General features: G+C 34.5%; 1 protein-coding gene across 12 annotated transcripts in view; it reads right to left on the bottom strand.

Annotated features, from left to right (window-relative positions):
- Window positions 1-737: 737 nt before the first annotated feature.
- The window catches only part of LOC123554376 (inositol 1,4,5-trisphosphate receptor type 2-like), a 184,210-nt gene continuing 167,396 nt past the window's right edge, over window positions 738-17,551 (bottom strand). For all 12 annotated transcript variants that reach the window (XM_053548140.1, XM_053548139.1, XM_053548145.1 and 9 more), the window contains 5 exons: window positions 9,589-9,738; window positions 8,679-8,756; window positions 8,183-8,302; window positions 7,472-7,606; window positions 738-6,980 (listed from right to left, as the gene is read on the bottom strand). In XM_053548140.1, coding sequence (XP_053404115.1) covers window positions 6,894-6,980; window positions 7,472-7,606; window positions 8,183-8,302; window positions 8,679-8,756; window positions 9,589-9,738 — 570 coding nt within the window. In that variant the 3' untranslated portion in view covers window positions 738-6,893. The remainder of the gene's footprint in view (window positions 6,981-7,471; window positions 7,607-8,182; window positions 8,303-8,678; window positions 8,757-9,588; window positions 9,739-17,551) is intronic.

Genomic DNA, 17,551 nt, shown 5'->3' on the forward strand with positions numbered 1-17,551 from the left:
CTTGACCTAGAGATCACCAAGACAAACATCCTGACCAACTTTCATGAAGGTAGGTTCATAAATATAGCCTCTAGTGTTAAAAAGCTTTTCCTTTGATTTGACGGGGTGACCTCATATGACCCAGATTCAAACTTGATCTTGACCTAACATTCTGACCAATTCCCACGAGTTTCAAACTTAAACTGTGGACTCTAGAGTGTTAACAAGATTTTCTTTTGATCTGGCCTACTGAATTAGCTTTTAACCCCACATGACCCGGTTTCGAACGACCTAGAGATCATCAAGACAAACATTCTGACAAAGTTTCATAAAGATTGGGTCACAACTGTGGCCTCTAGTGTTAACAAGGCAAATGTTGGCAGATGCTGGAGGACGCACACCGACAATGACCGGTCACAATAGCTCACCTGAGCTAAAAAGAAAGAACACTGCTCGAGATAACATATTAAAGTATTTTACAACAGAGTTGGTACACTGCTCGAGATAACATATTAAAGTATTTTACAACAGAGTTGGTCTGTAGTTCACGGCATCATGTTTATCTCCCTTTTCAAGAACAGGGCACAAACTTGCATGTTTCCAGTCTAGAGGGATTTGCCTGAGACTTATTAAAAATATAGTAAGCATTCGCAGTATATTTCTTTACATTCTTTACAAACCTTTTAAAATTAACACCCAGTATGATTAGACACACACGGATTCCTCCTTTCGTAACTTAAGTAGCAACAAACAAAATATCTTTTAAATGACTTTTATTTGATTCATCAGAATATAACATAACGTATACATGATGTAATAAAACAATAAATACTTTAGTGGCAGCATTTATGCTCTGCTACCTTCCAAAGAAGATGGTGTTTTATTGTTTTACCCATTATTGGTAATGTTGGTCAGTCTGTAGACCATATAGTTTCCAGTCTTAAAATGCCTACTGCATAACAATACGATCAAAATTTGCCCAGCTTTCTGTAGCTATAGAATGCACATTCTTGCTCATCCCAATGAATGACAAACTTGATTTACCCGGTTTTACAGTGCACCAACACAGTATATGTTATGTGGTGCCAAACAGGACAAAAAAAAATGGATTTCACATCTCATTTTTATCCAAATAAAACATGAGGTATATGGAATCAAAACTTTTAGACCTGCTGGAATCACAGAGATGCAGAAAAACCAAATGTTCAGACCCTTTTAATGGCCTCTTCTGATCCTACAAGGGTACGGCCCCTTTTAGTGGCCTCTTATGATCATGTAAGACAAAGGTTCAAGTTCTTTTCATACACAGATCTTCCCAGAAACACAGAGAAATTTGAAAATTTAGCATTCATAAGATTAGGCCTTAATTACAAATTCTAAAACACTGATGCATAGTTGCCCTAGTTTGTCTTGTGACTACATGTACGTTTAACTATTGAAGAATGAGAATGGTTTAGAAAATGGATGTACATGTCAGGTATTCAAATGTTTGAGGTTAACAAATAACTAAAATATCCATTTCAAAACATAAAAAGCTTCATATTCAGTTTATATTTTATTTCTATGATAAAAATAACACCACAATGTGCGGACAGCCAAGCATTGTAAGACATACTTTCTTATTTCTCATTCAGATTACATTAATATTCTTGATAAAAAGCCAACATTTCTTACTGAACACATAAAAACAGACATATGAAATCAGATCAGCACAAATATATACTGTTTATAGTTATGGTTAACTATTCCCCATTTCTTTCCAGAAAATAACCTGATAAAAGCTTACATCTTCAATTTAACTGTACATTTTATGTTAAACGGTTCTGCATAATAAAGTTGACACAGCGGAAATTGTTAAATTCCATCCCGGTAACTATTCATTTCCTCTTCCAACACCCCTGAACTGACATTCAGCTTTCAATAATAAATAATGTGCGGTCCTTAATTTTGTTATTGCAAAACAGTCTTGGCACTTTTATAATCTGTCAAAAAAGTTATCGAAAATGTAAAGACATTGATATAAACATATTTTCTGTCAATAGACCTCCTCTCTACAATCATAGTGTTTAGGTATAAAAAGAAGCAAGAACTTTACAATTTCCTTGCAAATACCATCAATGTATAATTATGAATATATTCAAACACTTGGCACAAACACAAAAAGTTACACAGTAAATAAAATGTCATTTTAAAAGCCCAAGCAAGAGTGGTACAATTCAGATACAGAATGCAAGAGATACAAGACAGAATTGTCTGTATTCGTGGAACTCTTGAAAAAGTTTCCCAAAATTCATTTTGTTTTTAACTTCAAAAATTCAAACGTTAGTGTTTTTGCATAAATAGACTTTCAAGAAGTTTATTTCCAGTAAAAGATGGTTTAATATCATTGTTAAATATTTCAGACCTGATTTCAGAATGGATAAATCAATAAAACCTGAACTGAACTGGTTAAATAAACATAGATGGAGTAAAACTTGAATTGTAAATGATGGTAAACTACAATCATGTGAAATAACAGGGTGGTAGTGGGGGTAAAGAAATTAAATCTATATGCAGCTTGAAGTTGAGCAACTATCAAGAAAGGCACAACAAAGAGACAAAAATAAAACTGACCAGTAAAAAGTGCTAACATACAATTTGCTTTCATTTCATACTAATATACCTTTTACTATAATATGATAGCGTCACTTTTTTCTCATTATTCAGACTTCTATATTTGCCGACGTCTCACTAAAAGAAGCTATTCTAGCACGATTTCCCACATTTTCTTATAAAATAGTTTTTCTAGATAAAGAAATATATGTATTTGTTCCTTATTTGTACAAGATTTTCTCAAAATATATACAAAATACTACATTATTTAACTTCTAAATGTGGTTTTCTCATGATAGCGTCACTTTTTTCCTCATTATACAGTCTTTTATATTTGAAGAAGTCACAGTAAAAGAAGCCAGTCTAGTACGTGGCCTCAACGTGAAACTAGTCTATCTGCTTCTATTTATATATACACATAGACTACTTTCGCGTTGAGGCCACGAATATTGTATGATTTTCCACAATTTTTTAAAAAAATAGTTTTCCAAGTAAAGAAATATATGTAACTTTCTTATTTGTACAAGGTTTTCTCAAAATATTAACAGAATACTTCATTATTTAACTTCAAATGTGGTTTCCTCAGAAAATCATCATATTGCTATATGGTTCCTTTAAGTGTGACAACAAACATTTATGATATGAAACAGTGAGAAACCAATCCTGTTAATGTAAACTGTCTAGCACATGCAAATAGTACTGGCATTTTCAGCTCTGCACAAACATGGGTCACAAGAAATTATTAGATGTGTGCTGTTAGCACACTGGTGCCCCCTCTTACTGGTCACTGTGCTGTCAGCTGTTACTAGTTTACAATGCAACACTAAGAAAAATTTCATATTATCTAGGGATATGAATGCCAGTTTGTTGGGTGATGAAATTAACCTGCTGAGTATCTTTCCTATAATGTTCCACGACTTCACGTCACATAGTTTATAAGATACATGCAATGAAAACTTTTAAGTCCTTTATACATGGGCCATAACTCTGGTCTTACAGAGTAAAATTTAAAATAAATCGCAAGGTGCAGAACCTCACATGATTAATAACAATCCTATACTTTTATGACTTCAGGTCAAATACTTTTCAGATATGCACAAGACAAAATATATGGACGGACAGACATGGACATGGGCAAATCTAAATAAAAATTTTGTTGGGCAAAAAAGCCCTCTTTGAAGACCAGTTTCAATAAACACTAGCATATGACTGGTTGTTTCTGAACATAATTTTGAAATTGACAAAGCACAAGACTGCTTTCTGAGACTGGTCTACAAATTCTTTTTTTTTTTTCAATTGTGGAAAATGACATTTCAATAAATTCCTGTTTCCTATATAACTGACATGTAAAACTACATCAAATTAAGTCTAGATAAATCATTTAAAATTGGCACTTTTTCTATGTGAAGAAAAATCCTTCACAAAAACTTCAACACCTACGTGACCTTTTTAATTACCCTTCACCATAATGAATCATAAAATGACATAATACCAGTAACAATGAAAAAGTTGCATTTTCACCTTTAGCTTAGACAAGTTACAACTTTACAGTTTGCCATTTTGAATGTTTTACAAGTCAATTCTTTGATACACTGTGAAATGTTGTTTTTTCCATATAGAAACAACAATATTTGCATTACAGTAAAACCTTTTCTAAAGATCACTACTGAACAGAAATCATTTTAGCTTCATTCTTAATTCTATCATCTGTAATGAATAATCTTAATTGTGAATAAAGACAACTCGCAGATAAAGAAAAGGTTACCTGACTTGAAAATGAACATGTCAAAATTGATTTCTTCATAAAAATACAAATACTGAAACAGTACATATATTATCACAAACAGAGTTAAGTAGAAAAATATATATTTATATAAATAAATTAAAATTTATAGTATAAATATACTGTACAAAACAGATAGGTAAATACAAAATATCACAGTTGCTACGAAAAACTTTATATAAAAAGAATTGACAAAAAGTACAAAAATGATTTACAACATAGATACAAGACTAGGATTTTTCTTTACCAAGCACACACTATTTTCATTTATTTTATGTTTCACTTAAAAGAGTGACTCTCAAATATGCCATTTAAAGCTATGTTACACATCGTGACATGAAAATATTACAAGTTAAAACATGAAAGCCAAGTCGCAGTAACCAGATCGTTTAAACATCCATTTTTTCTCAAATTAAAAGGCAAATGTACAATACCAGACAAAAGGGCAAATGTACAATACTGGGCTAAAATGAACATTTTCCTGAATAAAAAGGAATTTATGAAATTCATCAAGACTGAAAAGGAAATGTACAAAACCAGATTGAAAGGTAAATATATGAATCATACCGAGGCAAATTTACTTTACCAAACCAGACTGAAAGGCAATTTTATGCAACCAGACCTGAAAGTTATTTCACAAAATCAGATAACTCTGCCTGAATTTAACTAAACCAGTTTACAGGCATATGTATGAAACCCTATTGAAAGGCACATGTACATATTACGACTCAAAAGGCAGATTCAAAGAAATATGTACCAGAACCAGATTCTGACTCACTATACAGACTTAACAATAAATTTTAAATGTAAACATACCAATTTTTGAAGCAAACACTATTCACAGGCAAGCCTACATATTCAATAAGAGCGCAAGTCAAATAAATGTACATAGAATGGTTTTGAAGGCAAATGCACAACCATCTTAACATTCAGCTAATCATAACTAGGACAAGTTTGACAAGACACGACAAGTCTGACAAGACATGGTCATGAAAGTGCTGAAAGACTTACATATTATCTAATACCACAAAACATACACAGGTTAAAAAAAAATAAATCAATGAAATAGCTCAATTATTACAACTAAACAAAAAGCTCAACTAGGGGTATCCACCCAACCCCACCAAAACAAAAGTGGAAAAGATGTGGAAATTTATACGAAAAAAAAAAAAGATTGTCCAAAAAGTGGGAGTGAGCTAACTTCTGCTCACGAAGATAAGTAGGCTGTCTGTGCAAACATATATATATATATATATATATATATATATATATATATTTCTTATAACTTCCATTACACAGAGTAGAAACTGATATAATGACATTTTACTTTCCTCATTCAGATGTCCATTCCCTTTATTAGAACAAAAGTTCATAGAACATGAAATGCCCCCCTTGATGCATTCAGTAATTGCACAAGGAACAGAAATTATTTGGTCAATCTACACAAAGGTTCTATTATTCTGGGTCAATGTGACCCTGACCTTTGACCTACTAACCTCAAAATCAATAGGGGTCATCTGCTGGTCATGATCAACCTCCCTATCAACTTTCATGATCCCAGACCCAAGAGTTCTTGAGTTATCATCTGGAAATTGTTTACCTGTTCTGGATTGCTGTGACCTTGACCTATGACCTACTGACCTCAAAATCAACAGGGGTCATCTACTTGTCATGACCAACCTCCCTATCAAGTTTCATGATCCTAGGTGCAAGCGTTCTCGAGTTATCATCCGGAAACCGTTTAACTGTTCTGATTCGCTGTGGCCTTGATCTTTGACCTACTTGCCTAAAAATCAATATAGGTCATCTGCTGGTCATGACCAACCTCCCTATCAACTTTCATGATCCTAGGTCCAAGCATTCTTGATTTATCATCTGGAAACGGTTTAACTGTTCCAGGTCACTGTGACCTTGACCTTTGATTGACTGATCTCAAAATCAATTGGGGTCATCTGTTGGTCATGACTAACATCCCTACCAACTTTCATGATCCTAGGCTCAAGCGTTCTTGAGTTATCATCCAGAAACCAATTGGTCTACATACTGACAGACCGACATCTGCAAAACAAAATACCCCTCCTTCTTCGAAGGGGGCATAAAAACAACGTATCCTTCCCAACAATTATATGTACAACAGTAAGAAAACTAGTGAAATACAACATAACCATTTTACAATAGTTGTACAATTAAGCAAAACAAAAATTCCCTCAATGCACCACTTCTTTTTTCGTCAAGAAAAGAAAACATCTGAACTACTGTCAGTATGATAATACTGGGAAAAAGTTTTCCGAGATAAGCAATAATACTGAAATGTAATGTTCAGAGAATTTTTTATCATCACCAACCTGATAGAAATACACAATAAAAATTTCCAACATGTCTATTTCAAGATTTATATAAATATATATGATTCCAAAATTGTCACAGGATAAATAGTCATCTCTCTGTAATTTTTTCCTTCCAATCTTTTTGTGAAATATCGAATTTTGTGAAGTTTAGTTTATCACTTTCCTTAGATCACAAGTCATCCACTCTGTCACTATGGATGTGATCGATCATTTTTCTTGTGAGTTCTCTCCCATTCCTGCTGTCTCTGTTTCTCCTTCTCTCTCACCTGATCCGCCTCCTGAAAACGCACACCAATCACAAACTGAATTTCTCAAATAAAATTCATAATACATATTGTTGTCATATCAAATTTACTGTTTCTGGTTGAGTTTTAAATGCTACGAGACTGGTATTATATTACTTAATTTATAATAGCTTTAACACTTTGAAGTTCCATAAAGCTAAAAAAAATTGTTAAAAACAGAGAACAGCTGTCCAAACAGATGTTATACATATGTACATGGCTAGAAAGAAAAGCACTACTTTATATACTGTACATGAACTTATAGAGCCAAAAAGGCAGGTAATAAAAACAATTGATTCAACAATAATATTTTCTATGTTAATAAATATTTAAATCTTTGACTAATATTAGAGAAAATAATTATGGAAAGTAGGATTTAACAAGAAAATATAATTGTATTTTATGTTTATAACAAAAATGTTGCAGCCACACTATAAACAAACACATTATGAGCCTTTTAAATGCAACATAGAACCTGAACCCACCTGATCCTTCATCTTGGCAACCAGATAGTCTATCTGTTGTTGTAAATGCTCCATTCTCTGCTCATTGGTATCTTCCTCATTCTCCAGGCTGAGAGCACGGTTCAGAGGGAAAAAGTCAAAGTTGTTCGTTGTCAGCTGCAAGAAGAAGAAACATTCTGGACTATGTAAAGTTTCACAACTAATATACATCCACGAACAGTTTTCCAGATTTTATATTCAATTTTGCGGAGTCTTGTCAAAACCTAACAACTGCCCTGGTTCTTTCACCTTAATCCCAATCACCTCTAACAATGTCCCAAACCCACCCGCTTAGGGAGGGCGCTGGTCTACAGATCACGGGGTTGTGAGTTTGATCTCCAGGCAAGGTGCCATATATTTTCACTTATAAGATGTAGGCAATCTGGGGTTATGTTTTCTTTTAATTTCCACTTATAAGATGCTCCCCACTCTCTGAACTGGAAATACAACCCCTAATAATACGTCTTATAAGCGGAAATATACGGTGTATGTTCTCTGTGACAATATGATAAAAGGCATTGTGTCAGAAGATCTCTCCACAGTTTGGAGTCTTAGACTAAAAACTACAGCATCTGACTGAACGTTTTTCAGCACAATCTTTTACCCAACCATTGGCAAGAAAGGCTACATTCTGAAACTAAACCCTGCCTAGGAAGCTGAGCTTGACAGCACTACTCTAACATAACTACATACCAATTTGTAGACATATAGCTCCAAAGCCGAGTAATCATTAGGTCTTGTCTCATCTAGATGTATGAAGAAAAACAAGTAGGCCCACTGGTAATGTTCCTGTCTTACGTGCTTCTGAAAGCCCTGAAATAAAAGTATATTTGACAAATACCATGAATCTTACAATAAAGTAATATTAACTGCTTGAAGATAAAAAACTTAACCAAATTTTCAAATTAAACTACTTTTCATATAGCAACACCGTATGAACAATGTGAACCATATCAGCTTTTAAATTATTTCTTAAGTATTAAAGTTTTCAGAATTTTGAGTTAAGAAAATTCTTTTTTGTCATGGCGAGTAGGATAGCTCTCCATATACTTCCTACAGTCAAGCTAATAAACTGTCAAAGCAGAACTGGAATTTACAAAAACAATAATTTAACTAATTTTTTTCCAAACTGCTATCTCCACTTTACTTTCTCTCCATCTCAAACTTTAATCATAAAATATTTCTTTACCCCTCCTTGTCTCTCAAAGTCATAACTTTCTCTGCTACAGATGAAACAGTTGTTTTGCATGTCTTTATCTATCTCCCACTGAAAGAATAATGATGACAATGAAGAAAATGACAATGAAGAAGAAGTTGCTGAAAAGGCTGATAATGATGATGGTAAATATACTATTGATTGTAATACCTGAATAAATCAAGGAGAAATATTCAGGGCCAGTATTCCTCATTTTTCTGTGTCTGAAATTTATGTACTTGGCTAGTGGGCACGCAATGACAATAATCAATGTCTTTGCCATTCTGTATTCTCCTATGCTATTTATTCATTCTGTGGCCATACAAATGTAGCTCATCATGTCATACAAGCACATTCCATAACAATCAGAGAATAATAAATATGGAACTTGCTGCTAGTCATTATGACTCCACTGCCATAAGATTCAAGAATTAAGCATTTATCATTACCCGCCACTTTGTTCAGATAGACAAAGGTTCTGCTGAAGCCACTTGCAGGTTTACATTTCAGACAAATTTCTAAAGCACCCTAGATACAGATGCAACCAAACATAGCCAATGGTAAAATGTTGTATTCTTGTGTGTAAGTTTTAGTTTTCTTACCTAATAATAATTTTCATGAACACACGTCACTCATAATAAAAGCACTATTTCATAATGGGCCAGAACTTTGGTAAAACCACCAACTTTCCATAAGCCGGCTGGACGACTTCCTCACATGAAAAATTTTATGCCCCAAGTGAAGCTTGAACCCACAACAGCGAGAGGCGAGCAATCTGAAGTCAGTGACTTTAACCACTCAGCAACGATGGTCAAATGTATATGAAAATCATATCATGAATATCAATATTGCAGTATTATTGTTGAGTTGATAAAAGTTATCAAAAATAGTAACAGATATTTACCTTGGAATCTCTGAGTTGCGAGAAGGTATCCACAATGATACCGAAGATGATGTTCAGACCGATGGTCGTGATGATGATGAAGAATGAAACATCGAAGAAAGTTATACCAATTGCTTGTGCAAAATTACTTCCCATCTGATTCTCAAATTGCTGTAACAAAAAAGTTTAAAGTTAATTAGTATAGACAATTAAACTTGAAAAAACATACAGTTGCAATTTTTCATAAGAACATGTTTAGATGGTAAATTTTTTCTCTCTCAAAAATTCAAGGCACTAAATACACATATAATTTAACTATATACACAAAATGAAAGTTCTAATATCAATATTATATTTTCTAAGACATTTAAACAAAAATGTTGTAAAGCAAACTAAAATTTCAACAAAACTGAATGGTGCTAAGACACAATGACTTAAGTTATAAATTTTCTATATTCTCTATTACAATTATTAACTAAAGAAAGCCTTTTTCTAAATTTTGAAAACTTTCGAAATAAAGGTGGAAGTATGCAACTTTAAATAATAAATGACTGTGCATATAAAATACCTGTACATGGTAAATAAGAATGCAGTTCTACTATTTATTTAGTAATACAAAAGTGACTTTAATTCATACTGAAGTCAAACACATTTCTTGCCTTTTAACTGTAAATTACTCTGAATGCGACCTTGACCTTTAGGCGAGGTCTGGGTGTTTCCCATGACATGTCATCTCATTATAGGACACATTTGTGCCAGGTTATATTAGAATCTCTTCAAGAACAACAATGTTATGGACAAAACAGAAAAAACACTACTGACTTTTGACCACCAAGTGTGACCTTGACTTTTGAACTATGTGATACATTTGTACCAAGAAATACAAAAATAATGATGACTGACTTGTGGACCAGACAGGAAAAAACTATTTCTTTTGACTTCTTGAGTGTGACCTTGACCTTTTGGCCAAGTGTCTGGGTGTTGTGCATGACATGTTTTATAAATACATTTGTGCCAAGTAATATCAAAATCCCTTGAGGATAAGTGTTATAGACCAGACAGAAAAAATCACTAATGACCTTTGACCTCCAAATGTGACCTTGACCGATGAGCTAGGGTTCTGGATTTGCACGACACATTGTGTGATTATGGGAAACATTTGTGCCAAGTAATATCAAAATCCTTTGATGGATGGTTGAGTTACAGACCTGACAGGAAAATAGCTCTGTTAACCTTTGACCTCTAAGTGTGACCTTGACCTTTCAGTTAGTGATCCAGGTCTTGCACATAACATATTGTCTCATTATAGTGAACATTTGTACCAAGTGATATTAAAATCTCTTGATGGATGACAAAAGTTACAGATCGGACACAAATTCTGGACAAATGAACAGACAAACGCTGCAATTAATATATGACCCCCCAGGGGTGAGGGAATAAAGAGCAATTGTCAAAGAATCTGAATAACACAATAAAATGGCTTCAGTAAGCAAGGGGTGGAGGTGTGGGGGACTTAATGAACATGTATTACCCACCAGAGTTTCACACTTTAAACCAGCCTAACAAGAAACATTTCTACAAATAATTTAGAGGAATGGCCAGCAGATTCACTTCGGATATTATTTCAAAAAATGAGATGCCATTATTTTTAAATTGGGCCAACAGCTTCTAGCAAGAAAATGTTTCAAGTTTCCAATATATACATCCTTTGATAGTCATGTTTTTGTTTTACCATTCAGAATAGCTTTAACAATCTTGAAAGAGGTCATTTCTTTCAAAGATCTTTGGTTAGGAATCAATAAAAATTGAGTAAAAGTTTCTGACAAATTTTTTTTGTAAGTTTCTTCTGTATACATAATACACAAAAGTGACCACATCCCCTGGCAGCCATGTTTTTTGGGGTTTTTTTTGTTTTTTTTTTTGACAAATCATGATAGTTTGAAAAATTCTTGGTCAAAGGTAAAAACAAGGAGTTGCGTTCAATAAACGCTTGATGCCCCCAGTGGCATCCTTGTCGATAGATTTTGCACCGAAGTCCAAAACGAGGTCAAGGTCAAGGTCAAACTGAGGTCAGGTGATGTTTGAAGATGAGGAATGGTCACAGTTTACATCTGTATTAGTATCAATTCTTTCTTGTAAGGGGTATTGATGCTAGACGAAACGGTCCCATTTGGTTAACCTCGTACGGACGGACGGACAGGACAATCACTATATGCCTCCCGCATCAGTAGATGCTGGGGGCATAAAAATAATAATTCTATAATATTATTTTGAAATCACAATAGTGCTTTAGGAAATGTAATTTGAAGATTTTTCAATCTTTAGCTCTGGCCACCCATGCAACCCAGGGGAACTGTTTGAATAACTTTGAAAGAGAACTATTTCAGGAACATCCACACAAATCTATATCAATTTCCTAAATGTAATTTGAAGATTCTTCAATCTTTAGCTCTGGCTGCCCCTGCAACCCAGGGGAACTGTTTGATTAACTTTGAAAGAGGACCACCACAGGAACATCCATGCAAAACTATATTAATTTCCTTCGTATGATTTCACAGAGTTTGTTTGAATAAAATTTTGATAGACGGATGGACAGACCATGAGGGATCAAAACTAAGCTTACCTAGAGCATTTTGTGCTCTGACAAGCTAAATATTAAATATGAAATGACTGCAGCAAATTCACATGTTCTTTCATGCAAGCTCTAATATTCTGATAATCTAGCCTAGTAAAATCTTACTGATATGACCTCTGACATGTTAGAGAAGACCTGAAAAAGTGTGTAACATTCATGTGAAAAAAATCTGTTATGGTAAACACTTCTAGCAGATTCAGATTTACTGAGGCTTATAAACATTCACTGTCTGAAAATGTTCAAGATGAGTCTTCATCAAGACCCAATCAGATATCTTAAATCCATTCTCTAATATGTTATTTCTTTTATGGCATTATAATAGTTTAAAAACTACTGTTCCTAATGATATCATTTGACTAGTAGTGATAATTTAAGATATCATTACATGTGTATTTTTAATAAATTAGTTAAATAATTATATCATAGAAAGAAGTATGACAGTATATTGTATAATTATTTCTAATCTTATATTCTTACATCTAATGATATCTATGGGGTGCCATTTTACTATTTAATCTCACCTTTACCTTGATCATTTTGTAACATCTTTCATTCATTCTATGATAGCATTTAATGTATGTAGTGATATATCGAAATATAATAATCTTTGGATAGCACTTATTTATTTAATGACATCACAGAATCAAATTTAAGGTAACGAAAATCAATGAAATGATATCATCATAAACTTGATTTACTGACATCAGAATTCTGATCTATTTTATGATATCCTTAATGAAATGACACCCCACAGATATCCTATGGATGTTTGAAAGTACATTAAATGATTCAAAGTTATAGTGAAACACCGCTCGCTCGAGGTCGCAAGGGAATGAGCAAAATGCTTGAGTTATCCATGGTTTCGAGCAACCCAAACACTGACAAACATACGAAGAAAATTGAAGTTTGTTTTACCAATTGTCATCGGGACCATTTGCAGAGGAAACGGTGATGCGGAAATTATAAAACACTCCTGACATTTTCAAAACAAGAGGGCCATGAAGGCCCTGTATCGCTCACCTGACCTATTGACCTAAAGATCATCAAGATCAACATTCTGACCAAGTTTCATTAAGATATGGTCATAAATGTAGCCTCTAAAGTGTTAACTAGCTTTTCCTTTGATTTGACCCGGTGACCTAGTTTTTGCCCCCACATGACCCAGATTCGAACTTGACCTAAAGATCATCAAGATTAACATTCTGATTAAGTTTCATGAAGATACAGTCATAAATCTGGCCTCTAGAGTCTTAACAAGCTTTTCCTTTGATTTGACCTAGTGACCTAGTTTTTTAACACACCTGACCCAGATTTAAACTTGACCTATAGATCATCAAGATTAACATTCTGACCAAGTTTCATTAAGATATGGTCATAAATGTGGCCTCTAAAGTGTTAACTAACTATTCCTTTTATTTGACCCCCGTGACCTAGTTTTTGACCGGACATGACCCAGATTCGAACTTGACCTAAAGACCATCAAGTTTAACATTCTGACCAAGTTTCATGAAGATATAGTCAAAAATGTGGCCTCTAGAGTGTTAACAAGCTTTTCCTTTGATATGACCTAGTGACCTAGTTTTTGACTCCATCTGACCCAGATTTAAACTTGACCTAAAAATTATCAAGATTAACATTCTGACCAAGTTTCATTAAGATATGGTCATAAACGTGGCCTCTACAGTGTTAATTAGCTTTTCCTTTGATTTGACCCGTGACCTAGTTTTTGACCCGACATGACCCAGATTCAAAATTGCCCTAAAGATCATCAAGTTTAACATTCTGACTAAGTTTCATGAAGATATAGTCATAAATGTGGCCTCTAGAGTGTTAACAAGCTTTTCCTTTGATATGACCTAGTGACCTAGTTTTTGACCCCACCTAACCCAGATTTGAACTTGAGCTATAGATCATCAAGATTTGACCAAGTTTCATTAAGGTATGGTCATAAATGTGGCCTCTAGTGTAAACTAGCTTTTCATTTGATTTGGCTTGGTGACCTAGTTTTTTATCCTACATGACCCAGATTCAAACTGGACCTTAAGATCATCAATATTAACAATCTGACCAAGTTTCATGAAGATACAGTCATAAATGCGGCTTCAACAGTGTTAACAAGCTTTTCCTTTGATTTGACCTGGTGACCTAGTTTATGATCCCAGATAACCAAATATCGAACTCGTCCAAGATTTTATTAAGGGTAACAATCTGACCAAGTTTCATTAAGATTGGGCCAAAAATGTGACCTCTATAGTGTTAACAAGCTTTTTCTTTGATTTGACCTGGTGACCTAGTTTTTGACCCCAGATGACCCAATATCGAACTCGTCCAAGATTTTATTGAGGGTAGCATCCTGACCAAGTTTCATTAAGATTGGGCCAAAATTGTGACCTCTAGAGTGTTAACAAGCTTTTCCTTTGATTTGACCTGATGACCTAGTTTTTGACCCCAGATGACTTAATATCGAACTCATCCAAGATTTTATTGAGGGTAACATTCTGACCAAGTTTCATTAAGATTGGGCCAAAAATGTGACCTCTAGAGTGTTAACAAGCTTTTCCTTTGATTTGACCTGATGACCTAGTTTTTGATCCCAGATGACCCAATATCGAACTCGTCCAAGATTTTATTGAGGGTAACATTCTGACCAAGTTTCATTAAGATTGGGTCAAAAATGTGACCTCTAGAGTGTTAACAGTCAAATTGTTGACGACGGACGGACGGACGGACGGACGACGGACGACGACGGACGCCGGACACAGGGTGATCACTAAAGCTCACCTTTGAGCACTTCGTGCTCAGGTGAGCTAAAAACGTATCACAAATGTTATCTATTATGTAATTTGTAAATGGGACATGTGAAGAAACAACTTTAAAATTATAAATCTGATTTTTCCTTATTTTCTGCCACTTCTATTTGAAAAACTGTACTCTAATTCGTAATTTTCTTCTCCAATTAAGATCTCATAATTATCGTCTCAATTTTATGAAAAGGTTATATTATTTCCTTTATTTGCATGCAAACAACTGCTGATTAAAATATAAAGATCTCATAATTACCTTCTCCATCCAGCAGATGCAATAAGTAATATCATACTTGCTTTAATCTAAAACAAACAGTAACTGATCAATATTTGATCGCCCTTACAGAAGCAAGCCTCTGTGGCATACATGCTGTGTATTTGCTGTGTATATGCCGCGAACACAGTAGTATGCCAGAGGAGTACATTTTACATACACCGCATGCCGCGTAATTGCCACGTACTATTTCGACGAGTACACAGCATGTACGCAGGAGGTCACTAGTACACTTCAAGTATGCAGCACAGACTCTGAAAATTTAAGGAGTACACTGCATGTACGCAGGAGGGACTTGTACAAGAAAATAGTACACTGCATGTACACCGCAGATACTTTGAAATTTGTGCAGTACACTTCATATACGCGGGAAAGACTTGTACAATTTCTTTTGGCATTTATACTTAGTTCTTTTTTTTTATAAGTTAAAGTCTGAAGTAAACTTCATATACGCGGGAGGGACTTGTTCATTTTCTTTTGGTGTTTATACTTTGAATTTTTTTAGGTAAAAGTCTGAAGTACACTTCATGCAGGAAGGATTTGTACATTTTTTTTTTTTGGAAGCAAGAACTTGATTTCCGAGTAACTTCTATCTTAATAGCATAGAATAGTTCAGATTACCGGTATTCTGAACAATGAAAATTTGCCAAACTATTTGCAATGTTCATTTGTGAAGCTTACATCTTAGTGATTTCTGAGCTGCACCTTGCATGCAGTGTAAAAATATATTCTTTTTCATTCTGAATTAATCCAGGCGCTTTCTAACTTGGATAATTGAAAAGCTTTATTTGAACTTCATTGCATTACATTTTGTAATACATGAAGTAATTACCAAGATAATGCCTCAACAGCGCCCGAATGAGAAGAATTAATAGCTCTCACTGTTATTTGAATACTCTTAAGCAAAACACCATTCTATCATGTTTTATAAAGGCTTTAATGCTCATTATGTTAACTTATTAAGTCCTCACCAAATTAAAAAGTTGTTCATCGGATTTGCCGCTCGTATATTTTCAGAACGTTTTTGGCTAATTGCGCTTGCCCCATTGGAAAAAATCAATCCAAAATTTTTTGGTGCGCTACTTTTTACGGACATAAAAGTGTATAAATGCTTATATAATTCCAGTCCTAGATTGTTCTCAGATGGATTTTAATCAAAATAAATACATACTACGCACACATCGTCTATAATAAATCATAGCACTTACATTTAGTTGCATTAAAGTTGTTTCCCCTTGATGCAGTTATGCCATTTTCTTCAAATGTTTACCAAATTACATGCTACAAAAATTGATTTATTTCATTGAAAAGTGGATGAAGAAAAGCATACTCATTTATTTGATAACATCAATCTACATTATTTTGGTAAGGGTAAATACTTATTGATGCATGTCACTTATCTTTTTTCTGTTTTTTTCTGTCCAAATGATCAGCATTTGCATAAGAAAGTTGGTGGGGTAAGGAATTTACATTATCACAGCAGTTTCGCCACAAGAGTACACAGCGTGTACGCAGCAGGAGTACACAGCATGTACGCCGCAGGACTCGGGCCATGAGTACACAGCATGTACGCCGCAGGGGTAGTACACCGCAGGCTCATTTGCATGTGAAAAGTGTATGTGCCGCGTACATGCTGCGTACTATTTCCCGCATACTAAATTCCTCTAGCGTACATCCTGTGTACTATGTAGTCCACAGCATGTACGCAACAAGTAGTACGTGGCAGAGCTCATTTGCATGTCAAAAGTGTACTACAAACGTACTATCGGTGTATGTGCGGTGTATATCCTGTGTACTATTTAAAGCCTTTGATTTCAGTACACATCATGTACGCATCATATACGCTGTATGTACACAGCAAGAGTACACAGCAGGCCTTTTTCTTCTGTAAGGGTCAATAAAACTTTTCTTCAACCTTTCATCAATAATTAATCTCATTATCAGATCATATATACTGACAAACAAACATTTAAGATAGTCGGGGAATATACCACCCAACTTCCACGGTGTGCAAAATTTTTTAATTAACCGATACATTGTGACCGCCGGAGGTGTGAACAATTTTGACACCTCTGTCCAACTTTGCCAGAAGCAACAAACAGTAAATTAATACGCAGGGACCAGGTGTCATGCTCTAGCGATCGAGTTATCGATGCTTGACCCAGCCATGGTAATTTCACATAGACAATGGAAGGAAATCGACCAGGACCACATTAAATGCTCGAGCGAGCCTGGGTGCTCGAGTCATCGATGCTCGAGCGAGCAGTGTTT

The sequence above is a fragment of the Mercenaria mercenaria genome, chromosome 7, assembly GCF_021730395.1.
Source record: "Mercenaria mercenaria strain notata chromosome 7, MADL_Memer_1, whole genome shotgun sequence".
Classification (NCBI taxonomy): domain Eukaryota; kingdom Metazoa; phylum Mollusca; class Bivalvia; order Venerida; family Veneridae; genus Mercenaria; species Mercenaria mercenaria.